This window comes from Galendromus occidentalis, unplaced genomic scaffold (genome assembly GCF_000255335.2).
Source record: "Galendromus occidentalis unplaced genomic scaffold, Mocc_1.1 scf7180000076729, whole genome shotgun sequence".
Taxonomy (NCBI): Eukaryota; Metazoa; Arthropoda; class Arachnida; order Mesostigmata; family Phytoseiidae; genus Galendromus; species Galendromus occidentalis.
This window is the reverse complement of record NW_003804718.1, coordinates 295,645-310,795: the sequence shown is the minus strand read 5'-3', so window position 1 is coordinate 310,795 and position 15,151 is coordinate 295,645. Positions and strand designations below refer to the sequence as shown.

The following is a 15,151-nucleotide window of genomic DNA, read 5'->3' as shown; positions in this document are numbered from 1 at the left end:
CGATGATCCCGGCTGAAGCAACCTGAGAGAAATCCCGACTTCCGTCGCTTGGCAAATATGCATAGACGAGCGGTTTGGATGCGAAACTCTCTGCATACCGATGAATTGCCCGGCTGAAATCTGTTCCCAGATATTGAGCCCGAGCTCTAAGCGATCCGACCGTCATGCTCGCCGGAACGGGAACTGGCCCTCTAAGGCGGAGGTTCGGCTCTCGAGTCGAGGAAACCATATCTCTGGACGCGAAAGAATACTCGTAGGAAAGATCCTCCTCCGGGCGACACTGTCGTCACTCGCAAAGCTTCCAGGGACCTTGAGTGAAAGGAGGCATCTGTTTAAACTAGAGCTGTAAGGAGAGCAGGCTTATTCGTCAAAGCATCCGCTCTTACTCCCAATGGAAAGTCCATGGCGTTCACATGTGGTCTTCGGATCATTATAGCTTTGGGTCAGTAATCACTTCTATCGAAAACGCGCGGCTCACGGGAGATCCATGCGATTTCCGAAGTATCAAAGCGACTCGATTTCAGGATTACTTCTGGAAACGCGCGCTGAAAATTTGACACGATGTTATGGTGCACTCGGTTGCTTCAGCACCGGAGGCGCTTTTTCGGACCCTCGGGCCCTGCGGCATCTTGTCAGTGTTCTCCCGTGGAGCCGAGAGAGAATCCGGACCCAGGTAGAGGCTCCTGTTTTCTTCAAGCCAGACCACCATCCGAGCTTCCTTTCACGTGACGGAGCTGAATTTCAGACTCAATGGAAACTCCGATATATGACTAACGAATCTTCCGCTTCAAAGATCCTTCTCTACACCGAAACCAATCGCGACAAGCCCGACCGCTTCCTTTGGAACACAGTGAGCCCGTCAACTCTGAGGAAGTCCAAGTTCAACAGCTCCAAAAAGCTGGTCATCATGGTTCACGGATATCTCCAAATTGTTGACATCGACAAGACCCAGCTGGTGTGTTGCTTGCAGTTTCGGATAATGCGGACCTTCCCGCGATATGGAACCCTCAGTAAACAGACCGGCCTACGACAGGTTGAATACTATCGAATACGAAACTGAACGTCTTCACCATATGTCGGAGCGAATGTACCGGGCACGATTGGCCAGCTGAGAGCCGTTCTGCGACGATCCGAACTGAGGTCGGCTTCTGCATTAGGGAAGCACTTCGGCATCCGCTGTAGGAGGAGTGGGATACCTTAGAGCCTCCGACACGCTGGATGTGTCGTTTCTAGCGTTACGGAAAGGAAAATAGTCGCTTTGCGAATCCCCGACTCATGTGTGGACAGCCCAGGGCGCTCGCATGTTCCATCAACCTCGTAACCTGATAACGAATTCTTTCATTGTGCCAGATGATCAAGGACACCTTCATAGACTATCTGGATTCCAATTTCATTTTCGTTAGTTGGAGCAGAGGGAGCATGACCGGTTATTGGACGGCGGCGGCGAACACTCGCATTGTCGGGGCAGAGATTGCACTTCTCATCGAGAAAATTATAGTAAGCGGGATCCGATTCGTGGGAGAGTGTGGAAATATGAAGTGCGAGAGAACCCGGAGACTCGAGTCGAGTCCGTAACTTTTTGCAGCGTCTGATATTTCACTTGAGTTCTAGGAAACTTTCAACTACCGAAAATCAGATATTCATCTTCTTGGTCACAGCCTGGGCGGCCACATAATCGGCTACGCCGGACGGAGAATGCCGGGCCTCCGCAGACTGACTGGTGAGGCGAATGTGCATCGTGGGCAGGATCACTCGGCGGCGGTTAACTTGGTTGAGGTCGACAAATCATGGGTACTTGAGAGAGATCAGGTGCACTGGAGCTGAGCTCACTTCAGCTCCATGATCTGACGGGGACAGTCCCGTGAGAGAGAAGAGCGTTTCCCTGTCCCGAGTCGCTAACCTCTAGAAAACCATGCTTGGCCCGCAGCACTCGACCCGGCAGATCCGTTCTTCCAAAACGGAGACCCCGAGATTCGGATTGACCCTTCAGACGGCGATTTCGTGGAAGCCCTGCACACGGATTCGAGAGTCTTCGTACCTGCCATCCCCATCGGCGGTCTGTTATCGTTTTGATTCCTCTCCTATCCCTACGGAAATACATGCTCCGAATAATATGAGGTTCAAGATCCCTGTCGATCGCGCATAGGTTACGGTATGTGGGACCCCGTGGGACATGTGGATGTGTACGTCAACGGGGGTGTTAATCAGCCTGCATGCCTGAGTTTGCAGCCGGCAAAAGTGGTACTTACTTCTACGAATGAGAAGAACCCCTTCATGTTGGCCAGAGAGCTGGTCGTATGCCATCATATGTATGTGGTCAGGTAAAACCCCAATACTCTACGCTCCCACTTGTTCTGTATGTGGCCCAGCTGGGGGTGGGCACTACTCTGATCATAGAGCAGCCTTCGAGACCGCAATCATAGCATATAGTCTGCTTCAGGTTGGTCGCTGGAATTTTCGTTCGCGACGGGAACTGCGCTCTGGTCTCGTATCAATGCGCCAACTTTACGGATTTTCTCAACGGTACGATTACCTTGAACTGATCTTATGGGACCTATTCCTGGGCTGATCAATCTCAAACCGAAATGTTCAACCCTAATGACCGGTGGGGGCCTTAATTACGCGTCGCTTAGGTCGCTGCACGGACTGTGGACCCGACACCGCGAAGTGTTTCGAGTTGGGGAAAGGCGGAGAAGCCTATAGACGCTATAGAGACGCCCATGATTGGCCTAGACGGTTTTTCATTCTGACCCATGTAGGGCCACCGTACTGCAGTAAGCAATGTCCTTCCTCTATCCTCATTGAGCTTGACCATACTAAATGCCCCGACGATATCGAGTAGAGGATCTCTATTGCAGTGCACCATTACGAGATACGTCTGCGACTTTCGAGAGAGACAGATGTCACCGAAGCTCAGATCGCCTTCGTCTTCGAAGATGTCGACGGCAGCCTGAGCATCAGAGCGATGGTCCACGACGGGTCTGTGGAGGATTCAATGACCATTTCATACACGAAGTTTATGATTTTTCAGCTGGCAATGAGCTGTATCATTCGATAATGGATCTCTGCAGGCACGTGCGGCTTGTGTCGCGGGAAGAAGCCCAAGCATGGGTCGTGGGTGTCGTGTCCACAATCAAGCCTCAAATTAAGACAATCCGGTTGAGTTGGATATCATTAGACCGTAATAAGAGATTGAAGCTTGCGCCAACTTCACGCTTGACCGTTTACTACATGAATCGTATCATACCCACAAGGTGAGTTTTTCCCGATTGTGAGAAAATACCGGCTTAGCAAAGTCCGAATAAGAACTACGCTAATTCGACGGCGAGCGCCTACGCTCACATGCTCCCTATAGGGACAAAAACAAATACTTGGAGGACTTCTGTGGACCTGAGGGACTCCTGCCGGATCGCGAAGAAATAATTTTCGCTAAATGCTGAGACAGAATCCGATGGAAGATGGAGCTTCTTAGTACTCCGGAGCGGATTTCATCTCTCCGGAGATGAAAGGAGCTGGGCTCAATCATTCCGGGATGCAATGATCGGGCTTCTTGGATGAATTGAATAAAGTGCCGACCGAGTCCGCCGGACACGATTGGTTTCCTTATCTGCACATCTCACACTCACGAAACTTTGATTTCATCAGAAAACTTCGTTTGCTTGGATCCCATCAAAATATTCTCCCCTAGTCCCCTTCAGCGTGCGGCCTGTTGAGGAGCAGGAGCGACCATGACGCAAGCCAGTGGATATCTCAACGGAAAGCCTAGACGCTGTTGAACGTAGAAATGAATATCCGAGCGATGCTCTGGATCGCGCCCATCCAGGAAGGTTTTCGTCCCCCGAGTTTGCTGAGATGATTAAATTCGGAATCCCAGCTCTGAGTACTCAAGTGCTGAGCTCTGAGTGAGCTGAATCCGGAGCGTGGCATGGGACCGCGTCGCTGACTTGCAAGGACATTCGCGATCCGTGGCGAGCTCCCGATCGGAAGGTCGCCGAAGTCGGTCGAGCCGATGTTGATCATATACAACGTTGGATCATGCGGGAAAGTATTGCCCGGTAGGTAGGTCCCTTCAGGAGCTCCGCGAATAGGCCCATCGTGGACGGCGCTTGGCTTGCATTCCAAGATTCTACCCCTCCAAGAATCTCTGACGACGAAGCCATGGGAGGTCGAAGCCGGAAGAGGATCGAGGTTTTTCCGATAGCGGCGCCGAAGCCGATAGCTGGGTCGAATCTCACTGCTAAACAAACGGAGCGAAGAAGCGCGAGGTCCATCGTGAGCAAAAAATCTCCCGAAGCGAGGACTTCGAGCACCCAAGATGGGGACCGTCCACTCGGAACAAACGACTTGACAAGTCTCGATTTGAGTTCGATGACATCGGGAGGCCCCGCCAGAGTCACCGTCAATCTCCAACCAGGTGAGGTCTCCGCATCAGATGGCGTGACCCGAGAGAGCCCTGGATACTCATCGATGTTTTTTTCATCTCATTCGCAGAAGATGTAGAGGTCTATGAGCCCCAGGAGTTGGACAGTGGCGAAGCAGAGAACGCGAAAGACTTGAAGAACCTTCACGACGTGATTCGAATTTACGGCGAGTGAGTGCTTCCTAGACGAGGAGACTTCTAGTCTCGTATCACTCTTTGAAACCGAGTTCTCTCTCTCCGAAGCGAGGTCGAGGCAGCGAAGGCTCATTTACAAGTGTTCCTCAAAGAAGTCTATAATCCGGACCTATCGATGACACCCTATAAGAGCTTCGTCATGCGTCAGACATCTTTGGCTGCGTACAGCATAGCCGCCCGAATGAAGACGAATAGACTGCAGTACCTCGACCTCCGAGATCATTTCGAGAATCTCGCCAGTCTTTTTGATTTCATGCAAATCAGGAACAGAGAGGCTTCCGGCGTGAGTACTACCCCTCGAATCAGCTAGATCTAGCTGGCAACTTTCTGATCGTGCAGAGAATCATCCTCCCTTGAGGTTATTACACGAGAAGTCTTGATCGTTCGTCTGATGTCTCCCCTAGTACCTAGCTATGTTGTTGTCCCGAATGATGGGCTTTGTCGGACCTGTGGCTGAAGTTCTAGAAGACATTGCGGGGAAGCACGTCACCGATTGGATACGCCTGGAGGAGTTCTACATGCATAAATTCGAAGAACTCCAGCGAGATGTCCTCGAGAGCCAAGATTCGATGCGCATACCACGTTTGAGTGAATTCACGTATCCGCAGCTCCTGGGTAACTATCCGATGTACGGTCAGAAAATGACGCGGTCGATATAAACTCTGACCCATGTGCCACGGTCGGAAAGTACATTCGTCTGCTGCCGCAGAACACATTAGATATCAGAGCTCATGAAGTCGTCGGCAAATTGAGTTCTGGACAGGGCTGCCGAGATGGATCCCGGGTGACCATTGAAAAAGTGATGGTAATTTAGAGTGGTTTCAGAGGTGGGACGCTTCGGCTCCGGTTTCAGTGTATGGTACGGGGGCTCTGTCGAGATGTTCATGAAGACAGCGTACCGAAGAAAAGTAATAAATCATCGTGTTGAGCGGTGCTCGCGGAACAGAAAACTCATGGTCAGCTGCACGCAGATCGGCTGTATGGCGAGACACGCGCTGATTACTCAAGTCTACGGGTGTTTCCTCTCACTTTCGCACTACTGTATTCTGATGGAGCGTGTGCGTGGAGTCGATCTCCAGAAACTCATGAAGTCCAGTACCGCCCTTTCGGAAGCGGTGTCTGCGGTGGTACTGGCTCAGCTTTGTCTTGCTGTAGAATATTTGCACTATGTTGGTTTCATCCACCGGAACCTCTGCGTGAGTTCTCTTCGGGAGCAGAGATTCCCCATTCACTCATGTCTGGGGAAGTTCTTGTCTGATCTCAGAAAGCCCCCGGGAAACCCATCTGGAATTTTCTAGACTCCTCCGGAGGCCCAAATTTGGTACTCATCTCTATTCAAGGTCGAGAATGTCATGATAACCAGCATGTGTCGAGTACGAGTAGTGGATTTCGCGCACCTCAAAGCATGCTCTGGGATGTACAGCGTCAGAATGCTCCAAACTTATCGGAAGAGAACGATCAAAGAATTCAACGATCGCGATGTTGTCGGACCATTGCCTTACCGAGCGCCAGAACTATTGCGGAGACAGGCTTACGGAAGAGCCATAGATTGGTGGGCTGTTGGCGTCATAGCTTATGTGATGAAGTTCGGGAAACTGCCCTTCCGAGGAGACACTGAAGCGGACGTGATAACCGAAATTCTCAACGGGAACATCAATGCGAAGCTTGGTGATCAAGGCAAATTCAGAGAGCAAGGGAGGGCCTCAACACCCAGGTCGTCGACGAAAGAATCCGAAAAGCTCTACAACGAGCTCGTCCAACGCCTTCTCAGGGTCCGAGTCACTTGTAGGTGCTCTGAGCTATTCATCCAGAAGACTCGCTTGCCGATTGTCTCCTACTCATGATTTCTCTATCAAAGCACGACTCTGCTCCGAAACGTATGGGGACTATAGGCAGCACGCTTTCTTCGAGTTGCTGAATTGGGAGGCATTGGAGCGCTCGGAAGAGATAATGCCGGTACCCCTAGTCACTGAGATCTTGGAAAACAGCCCTCCGATAGAAGTGAAAGAGAGTTCGACGTCGATGAAGGCTTCCCCGATCTGTATTTCTTTCGATAGTCTTCAGGTTGAGTATGATTTCGGTCGTCGTGCTTTTCTCCTCTTCATTCTCGAATCTACCGGGAATCAGAATGGTCGCGCCTTTCAGAATTGCAGCAAGCAGTTTGCTCTCTTCACTTTCAACAGTCATGGCTTCATGAAAGCTCAAGAGGCCTATCGCAGCGTCGGGACGGTCACAGCGGAAATGCTTGATGAGCCTGTTGAGCTCATAGGTTCCTTCAGAGACAACGAGCCGTATAAATTCCAAGACTGGTATAAGTCCACGAGGCTATGACGTGTGGAGCCAAGGCTGAAGTCAGAGCTGGAAGATTCTTGACGGGAGTACTTCCCATGTTGATGGTCATGAGTCATGAGCTCTAATTCTGTGATCCGGGTGAAAGATAACTCGGCTGTGTCGTGAGGGTTGTCCCATAAGGAGGAATACAATTAGGGTTGTACAGATCATGCTAAAGTAAATGTTGTAGATTGATCAATAATTATAGATCAGTTTTGTCCGGGGTCCGATCCTACATTTCAGGCTCCGGAATACCTCACATCTAGCGCGGTGGTGCAAGGGAGAGAGTGGTCTAATGTAAAATATCGTTCATTAATGTCGATCTCCTCCGCGTCGATTTCCGAGGAGGTTGAAGCCGTGGCTTGGATGGAATCGTCGATAAGGAACCCGCGGGACACTGTCGATGGCAGCAACACTTTCTGAGTTGAGGTGATCGACGTCAGCCAATCCTAGCAGGAACGAGGTTGTCACCTTCAAAGTCCCAGCGCGCTTCTTCCGGTCGTTGACGGGGTCCGCGGACCATAGCGAGCTTCCTGCTCCCATCCACAAATGATTCTCCTGCCCAATGGGAAGCTGCGTCCCGGGGCATCGTTATGGAAGATTCTCCGATTTGACCTATTCTACGCGCTCGATAGGTCGCTCAAGATTCGCATTGCTGACTCGGGCGATTGAGAAGCAGGACGGAGAGTGGATTCCGCAGAAGGCTCGGAGAACCTCACCCCGCTTTAGATTACTTGTGAGTATATTCCGTCTCACTTTTGAAGATCTACCCATCATCACATGGAGATCTCAATCTAGAATATAAAGCTTGACGTCCGTCAGAACTTCACGGTCTCTCCCCGCAGAATTTTCGGTGTCATCTGAAAACTCGGGCATATCCGAGTCTCGTATCGAGGAATAGATCTCTCACTCAATTCTCGAACATATCTTGAGCTATCTCGCTCGAAGAACCAATCATCCCGGTACCAAGATCGGCAATGCTCATCACAAAAGCTGGAAGGAGTCCTGGAGGTGTTTGGCTTCAGAAACTTTGCTGTCTGTATAGTACACACAGATTTTCGCCGTAAAAAGGTACCATAAACATGGAGAGGCATTTCTGCTGTGATAAGTCCGATATTCTCGCGCTTCAGCTCCCCAGCTCTCAAAGCTTTCGCGTACTTCTACGCTAATAATCGTGGCTAGCGCCAAGGAGCACTTGCGCGGGGAGGGTTGGTCGCAATGGAAACATCAGACAGAAGAAACTAGTTTAGATCCTCTCTTGATAAGTTTCGTTTTCACTGGACACCCTCCACACCCAAACTGTGAAGCCTGCCGTCGGCCTTCTTCTCCACACCAGACAAGTAGTGATGTCTCGATGAGCACAGGGGTCCCCTCGCTCTCCATATCTCTTTTAATGAAGCTTTTTATAACAGTGATAATAATGAGGCTTCTAAATATGGCACTCTGGATATTTGATACATGTACTGCCGTTCATTGTTCACTCCGTTGATGGTGATCCTGGATAAGCTGCCTTGTTCTTTCTACGGGAATCCGTCGGTCGACCTCCATAGCCGCCACCATCAACGGAACAAGGAACACATTGGCGGAAGACGAAGAAAACTCATCGTAAGACAAGGTTGTCGTTGGATGCGCATGATCGACAGACATCGTTTGCTGAGAAGATGGATTGATCGATCCCGCCCGAGGACAACTCGCGGGTGCGTTGATCGGTTGACAGGCTCAGAGCCTTCCGACGGTGCATAGTTCGTTTGGAGGGGAGAGGAATATAACCTCAAGTCAATATTCGATGAGCAGCTCGTAACAGCGCACTACACTGCTCAGGGTCTTCCGGAGGTGCATCGTCCGATAGGTGACTCACCTATCGAGGTAAGATTGGAAGAGGACAAGCCAAGTTGATTGTCGGACAGAGTTCTCGTACGGTAGCGTCGCAGCAGCAGGAGCAAGGTGCTTCCTCCTTCAACATACCTCATTTCTAATGCTGTTTCAGCGGGCTTACTCAGTCACGGTCCGCACGAAACAAGAGCATTGGATGGATTCAACCAATCAATAAGCCTCTACGGATTATGTCGGTATATACGGAAAGTCTGGGGGATAAGGTGGATCGTGTCGGCACGGAAGCAAACTTCACTGTCTATAGCGCCACGATTCTCGATTGGTTCATCCCTACCAAGTTCTCGACAGAGCTCGGAATCCCTCGCGGTGTCATCCCGAAAGTGCAAATGGGCCTACTAGTACAAGCCGGATTCGTATTTTTCGACGGGGGAGGAATACAACCTCAACATCCGATGATTAGCTCGTAAGAGCGCACAAGAGTGGTGATGTATCTCTAGAATCACGATGGGAGGATGCTGTTGCACCCAATGATGTAGCTTGAGTCGGCTCTGTCACAGCTCCGGAAATATCGGTCAGAGAAATCTATTTACGCGGATATGTAGATGGCGGTCTCATATGACACCGATTGGGGTGAAATGACAAAGTCCGGCGGTGTGATAGAAATCGGAGAGAGGATATACGAGTCGAGGTACAGGGTGGTCCATTTAAATCTTACGACTTCAAGCGCTATATTCTCAGCAGCCATAGCTCGAAAACGGTCGCGACTAGTGGCTCCGAAATCAGCGCAGTGTGAGATTTCTCGCATTAAAATCTCAGACTGGACTCTGCCTCTTGTCAAGAAGACAAATCTTGTCAAAAGAAGAAATGAATCCATTCATTCATTGGGAAACACATCGTTGTTGTCGACTAATTTAACAACTTCTCACCAACTTTACCATCACACACATGAGCATTTGGAAGAACAGTGATCAGGTTTCAAATCTCCCACTGCGCTGATTTCGGAGCCACTAGTAGCGACCGTTTCCGAGCTATGGCTGCTGAGAATATAGCACTTGAAATCGTAAGATTTAAGTGGACCACCCTGTAGAAGAAGCCACAGTACACTTGACCATATATTCTCCGCCGACTCTGGCTTGTGCGGTGTCGATCAATCGATTCCGATTAGAAGATTTTGCGATCATTAGGGTCGCTCAACATCATGATCGAGACGGGATGATACCGATCGGGGCGGGGCGATCCCGATCGGAGAGGGGTGATACCGGCCGGGGTCCCCTTATATCGGACGGGTTTGAATGATGCCTTCTCGAAGCTTCCATAGATCCAAGAATTAGGTGATTGAAAACAGAGCGGTGCCCCTTCTGGGAAATTCCCACAAGCGGATTCAGTATAGAGTGAAACCTGTCTAACAGGTGAGCGTCTAATGGGACCATCTAAGGTAAACATGATTAACCGGACGATACATTGGAGGAACCGACTCGATTCGTTCCCAAGTTAGACGACCCGCTAATAAGACCACCTGACTCATCGGAAAGCTTCTCTAGAGCACCGCGGCTGGCTCTGTCACGACATGTTTCACTGATGATGGCCGGTCCCGAAGGCCCCTATCTAAGGATGTACGGGTCAGAGCTTATGAGTGATACGAGGGACTTGTTCAATTCTCCCGTAGGGTGCCATTGTGAACGGAGAATGGACTCGGCTGAAGAGTAGATATCCCTCTTCACAAATCTGCCGCGGCAGGCCAAGTGCTGGTCGGAACGATGATTCGATGTGATGTTCATTTCAATACATCACCCTACTAACCCCCCTGTCCCCTACTAATTATGCGCGGCTGTCCGTGATCGTAATATTTACTGAAAACTCTTGAAACTGCGGTCAGAGCTTCGATGCTCTGCGGCGAGTCCGAGAAGCGTGCAGAGAGCGTCGCCTCTCTCACTTCCTTGCAATTTCCGATTCTTGCAAGAAGGGAGCCTTATCGATCCGTCCGTCGCGCGGCGACCTGGGCGACATCCCGTTTTTAGATTCTTCAAACATCCAGAGCATCATTTCATTTTTCGTCCTGCTTATCACCCGGCACCGCGTTCTCCACATGATGAAACAGTTCCGTTGCGAGTAAGAGCAGTCTACCTTTTACATTGTCACTCGACTATCCGCGCGACATGCTGATGAAGTGCTCTCGACAAGGAAGTCCCATGGATCGGGAAATCATCGACAGCGAGTCGTTTATGTCAGCGCTCCTGCAGCGACCGCTGGAGTATCCCGAAAAGACGCTCGGTTTGAGGCCCGTCATGGAATTAATGAGCCTTCTATTTACCCTACGATTCTATTCTTCACAGAAACCGATTTGTCCGCTTTTCCTCTTATTCGCCATCACGATCAGGACATTTCGGTCTGGGAATGCGGAAACCGAACCCCTTCCTCGCTCTTTCTCTGTCACAATCCTTCATTGTTCCCGTTTAGGTGCAGAACGAGAAGCGTGGCCTGGGGCTGCGTTCCCAGGGTCTGGTGATTTTAAACAGCCTGTCTGATACAAGATGCGGACGAGATTTGGTGCTCCGGAATTCCGATCGCTTTAATCCTGAGTATCAGAGATCCGCTTCTGAGAGGAAACCGAGACCGTGATACACTATCCTGATCCCTGGTCTAAGATAATATCGTCCCGGATTGTAACGAAACAGCATACTTCCGACGCTTTCCTTCTGATTCGAGAGGGCGGAGGCGGCTGATGACAGATGCGCCTACCTTGGATACATTCGAGATCCCGGACTGATTTTTTTCATACACATTCCGGAATCGACTGATAGCGGAGGACAGCCCTCGAGGCGGGAACGAATTCGGTGAGCATGCGATTTGCTTTACCTCAGCTCCCATCACAATGATGCTGGGCAAAAATGCCCGCGACAATTAAGACCAGACTGTTCGGATGATATGATGCAGATAGTCCCATTACAGAACCACTCTCGCTTCGCCCCGAGGAACTCGCTCGAACTTCCAGAGCAGGGCATTTCGGAGGCGGAACTCCATTGTTCCCGCAGAAGATTGTCTGCGTCTCGAAGAGATACCTCCCTTTTTCGAACTCCCGTTTGTGTGACTCTGACTTGATGCCATGTTCCTCACCGTCATCAGCCATCCTCCACGTGATATCCTTGAAGGTTTCAGGCTCGGCACGCCACAACTCCTCGATGGGGTCTTCGGGAGAGCAAATGCAGGGGTCTCTCAAGTGAGTCATGCCCGGGGTATTCGAACAAGCAGGTTTCGACCGCAAAGCTCGCGAATCAGGGCTTGCGATGGCAGAGCTCGGGAAGATGATACCTGAGAAGCGACTGGTCAATTCTTCCGCTAAGGGAGTGTTCCACAGTCGTATCCACATACACCGGATGCTTATGTGAGTATCATGGCAAGGATGAGTATGGAATGGCGATAAGGAAACACACCGAGATTCGAGAGTTTCGATACAGATGCTTTATTTACATTTCATTTTAGGAATGAATTCAGGAAATCAACTCGCTTCTTCGGACAGAAATGAGCCGTATGAGCCCGATCGCCCCCTCCATTGGAGCAGTAGGGACAGTTGAACTTCCGGAGAACAGGACAGATGACAGAGCCACGATTGTCTTTGATGGTGTGTGTCCTATAGACGTCTTCGGAGGCTCCGTTATTCTTGCAGAAAACGCAGAATGAGTCGTACCTTTTGCTGTTCTCGATGGAGTGCTTCGCTGATATCCTTGGGCCTGGCTGCTTGCGGGGTGCGGTGGATTCAGAGTCTCCTCCCTTCGAATGCGGCGTAGGGCATCCCGCGGCGAAGGATTCCAGGCGCCGAAATTGCGTCAGTAAGACGGGGGACATGAGATCCGATCTGCAAGGAGTTATATGTTATTGGACCGCATGGGCAGCTGATGCTATCTTGAAGACTCGCTTCGGGTATCGAGACTTACCGTCCTGGGGCGGTTCCGAAGTCGAATCGTTCCATGATGAGTTTCGGACAGCAATGAAGCGGAAGTACCTCTGGTCACAGATAGCTGTGGAATGAGCCAAGTTCGGAAGATCCGACAAATCATCTTGGACTTCGGGGGCGGAGCTGGCAAGGCGAGAGCGAGGGGAATCGAAATGAGGTGTTTTTATGAAAGGGGCGGACCTGAGGGGCGAGGGCAAGAGTAATGGGATACCGACATTGATAATCTCATGAGAGGGGCGGGTACATTGAGTCAAGAATCTCCGCGGTCCGCCAAGTCTGAAATCACACTCGAGATAATCCTTGCACAGGAATGATAGCGCATCAATTGAAAGCTCAAGACAGTGACTCTCAATGTGGGGCTAATGGAACTCAAGCGTCTCGAGGAAGCCACTTCGAGACCCACTCGCTGGTTGGAATCACAATAAAAAAATCATGGTCGATTCTTCTGGACGGCGGGCTGGACTTGGATTGCCCTGATTCCCCTCAGCAGGTCGAGGTGTCTTTTCCGTTTCCGAAGTCAGTCGACGTTCCAAGGTAAGAATTCCCACCTCGAGATTCCTTGCTCGACACCTATGCGACACTGAGAGTTTTGAGGCAAAGTTCATTGAGAGTCATGAGACTGGGTAAAACAGAGTGCCCTGATCCATCATTCACAGATATTCTCCATGAAGAGACGAACAACGGGATTCGGAGAGACTAGTCTTCGTGTTCGATATAAAGCATAGAGTGAAGATTCTATGCGACGATCTTATCCAAATTCGCAAAATACGGTAGGACTCAAACTGCCTGTTTGAAGAGAGCATCACGTCCCCAGGCTCAGTGAGACAGCGGATGATCGGGCAGAAACTCTCAAGGATTTTGCGGGAGCCTCAACCACCGGCTAGGCAGTGACTAGGAAGAGGAAGTCGGAGGAAGAGCAAATGTCCATCTCCCATTTGGAGATCCGACTATTCCCTTATAGTGGCATAGACTACAGCGCTGAATTAGGTACATCCGCCCCGTCGAGTGCTCCGAGAAGGACTGCTATGGATTGGAGCTGACATCTCTACGCGAGGAAGTGAGCCGTTTAACCGCTCCAAACACGGATAAGTCGAGTATAAAGAGATCCGGCAATATGAGAGGCTCCGCGGGAGGGTCTCATCGAAAAGATGGTCGCCAAAAGATGATGTAGGAATAAGTCCGAGAAAGGGGCTAGGGAGGAGCTGGGTCTAACAACGATACGGAATGGGCATCAGGTCCTAGGGCTGAGACCTCCGACTGGGGAGTGTGCCAGGCGGCAGTACAAACAATCCTATTGTGGCTGATCGGACTGCCCCACTTGTTCGGGGTCTCTGCATTACGCAGACCGTCTCTCGTCCCATGAAGTCAGTTCATCAAATCGGCTTCTCCCATCGCACCTGTTTTTTTAGAGATACATTGCCGTGCAGATCGCTCTGTGAGTCGTAGCAAGCAGTCCCTCGCGTTTGCTTCGAAGTAATCGAGCCGTCTCTGTCGGATTCGCATCTACTCCACCTCGAATAGGCTTGATGTCGCGGTCCCCAGCTGAATCCGAGCTTTCCGTGGGACTTCACCCTCTGCGATATGCAAGAGGAGGTAGAGATGTCGCATACACCGACAAACAGTGCGACAGGTCTACCGCAGTGTTTCTCAAAATGGGCCCTGTGATACCCTTGCGGCTCCGTGAGCCCTCAATGGGTCTCACGGAATTTTTTACCTCCGCCTAGACTAAACTGTATGCTCGTGTTCCGATCCATTCTCAGTACCCCATTCGATGGAAATCGGAGGTTTATCGGTGTTGCGAGGATATTAATTACCAATCTGAGAGCTCAGAACGGTTCCAGGCCCGTTATTGAGCCTTTGCTCTAGTGTTCGAATAACATTGGCGATTTGCGCAGCAATTTACATCGTCTCCACTATCGTGATGGCGTGGAGACACCTGTTTCCCAGTCGAGGCAGACAATGTGAGATCTGGCGATCGGAATGCAGCGTCATTTGAGCAATACTTGGCGGAGATTTCTGAAAGAATGATTGAGTGACATCAGTCTAGGTGAGGAAGATATCAGTTGGCTAATTAAGATCAATACTCCAAGATGCTTGCGGAAGCGGAATCTCACTCGATGCACACTAGATATCCAGACCGTCCCGAAGGGAGCTGAGAACCGCTCGATGCTAGACGGTGGTAGCACTGAACTTACTGAGTTCAGACGCATACGGAGCATGGGCTCCTCGATTCCATGCTTGGGCCGCGCCGGCGCTCGGCTGGACATGACACGTCAACGCGTACTTCGCAGAACGTGAAAGCTCGTGCTCCAAGACGTCACTCGCATCCGCGGAAGCGAAAGAGTATCGTGAGGTACGGGTCGAGCCTCCACGAGGATGGAAACGTTCGTCGCAGCGACAATCTTCAAGAATTACGATGA

At 50.7% G+C, this 15,151-nt stretch overlaps 2 protein-coding genes across 2 annotated transcripts; both read left to right on the top strand.

Annotated features, from left to right (window-relative positions):
* Nucleotides 1–402: 402 nt before the first annotated feature.
* On the top strand, nt 403–3,440 carry LOC100908964 (inactive pancreatic lipase-related protein 1-like). Its single transcript, XM_003740098.1, has 12 exons — nt 403–442; nt 525–673; nt 794–955; nt 1,351–1,497; nt 1,612–1,720; nt 1,928–2,056; nt 2,147–2,321; nt 2,441–2,523; nt 2,634–2,774; nt 2,859–2,979; nt 3,072–3,254; nt 3,356–3,440. The coding sequence occupies exons 1-12, from the start codon at nt 403–405 to the stop codon at nt 3,438–3,440; spliced, it is 1,524 nt and encodes a 507-aa protein (XP_003740146.1).
* A 2,155-nt stretch (nt 3,441–5,595) lies between these two features.
* On the top strand, nt 5,596–6,946 carry LOC100908824 (microtubule-associated serine/threonine-protein kinase 3-like). Its single transcript, XM_003740097.1, has 4 exons — nt 5,596–5,811; nt 5,914–6,400; nt 6,474–6,679; nt 6,761–6,946. Exons 1-4 carry the CDS (start codon nt 5,596–5,598, stop codon nt 6,944–6,946), a joined length of 1,095 nt encoding a protein of 364 aa, XP_003740145.1.
* The last annotated feature ends 8,205 nt before the right edge of the window (nt 6,947–15,151 follow it).

Coding starts and splice junctions, on each gene's coding strand:
- LOC100908964 (XM_003740098.1), top strand. CDS start 403: ATGGCGTTCACATGTGGTCTTCGGATCATTATAGCTTTGG. Junction 2,524..2,633: donor CTTTACGGATTTTCTCAACG/GTACGATTACCT, acceptor CGCGTCGCTTAG/GTCGCTGCACGGACTGTGGA. Junction 2,775..2,858: donor TGTAGGGCCACCGTACTGCA/GTAAGCAATGTC, acceptor TCTCTATTGCAG/TGCACCATTACGAGATACGT.
- LOC100908824 (XM_003740097.1), top strand. CDS start 5,596: ATGGCGAGACACGCGCTGATTACTCAAGTCTACGGGTGTTTCCTCTCA. Junction 5,812..5,913: donor TCATCCACCGGAACCTCTGC/GTGAGTTCTCTT, acceptor GGAATTTTCTAG/ACTCCTCCGGAGGCCCAAAT. Junction 6,680..6,760: donor TTTCTTTCGATAGTCTTCAG/GTTGAGTATGAT, acceptor CGCGCCTTTCAG/AATTGCAGCAAGCAGTTTGC.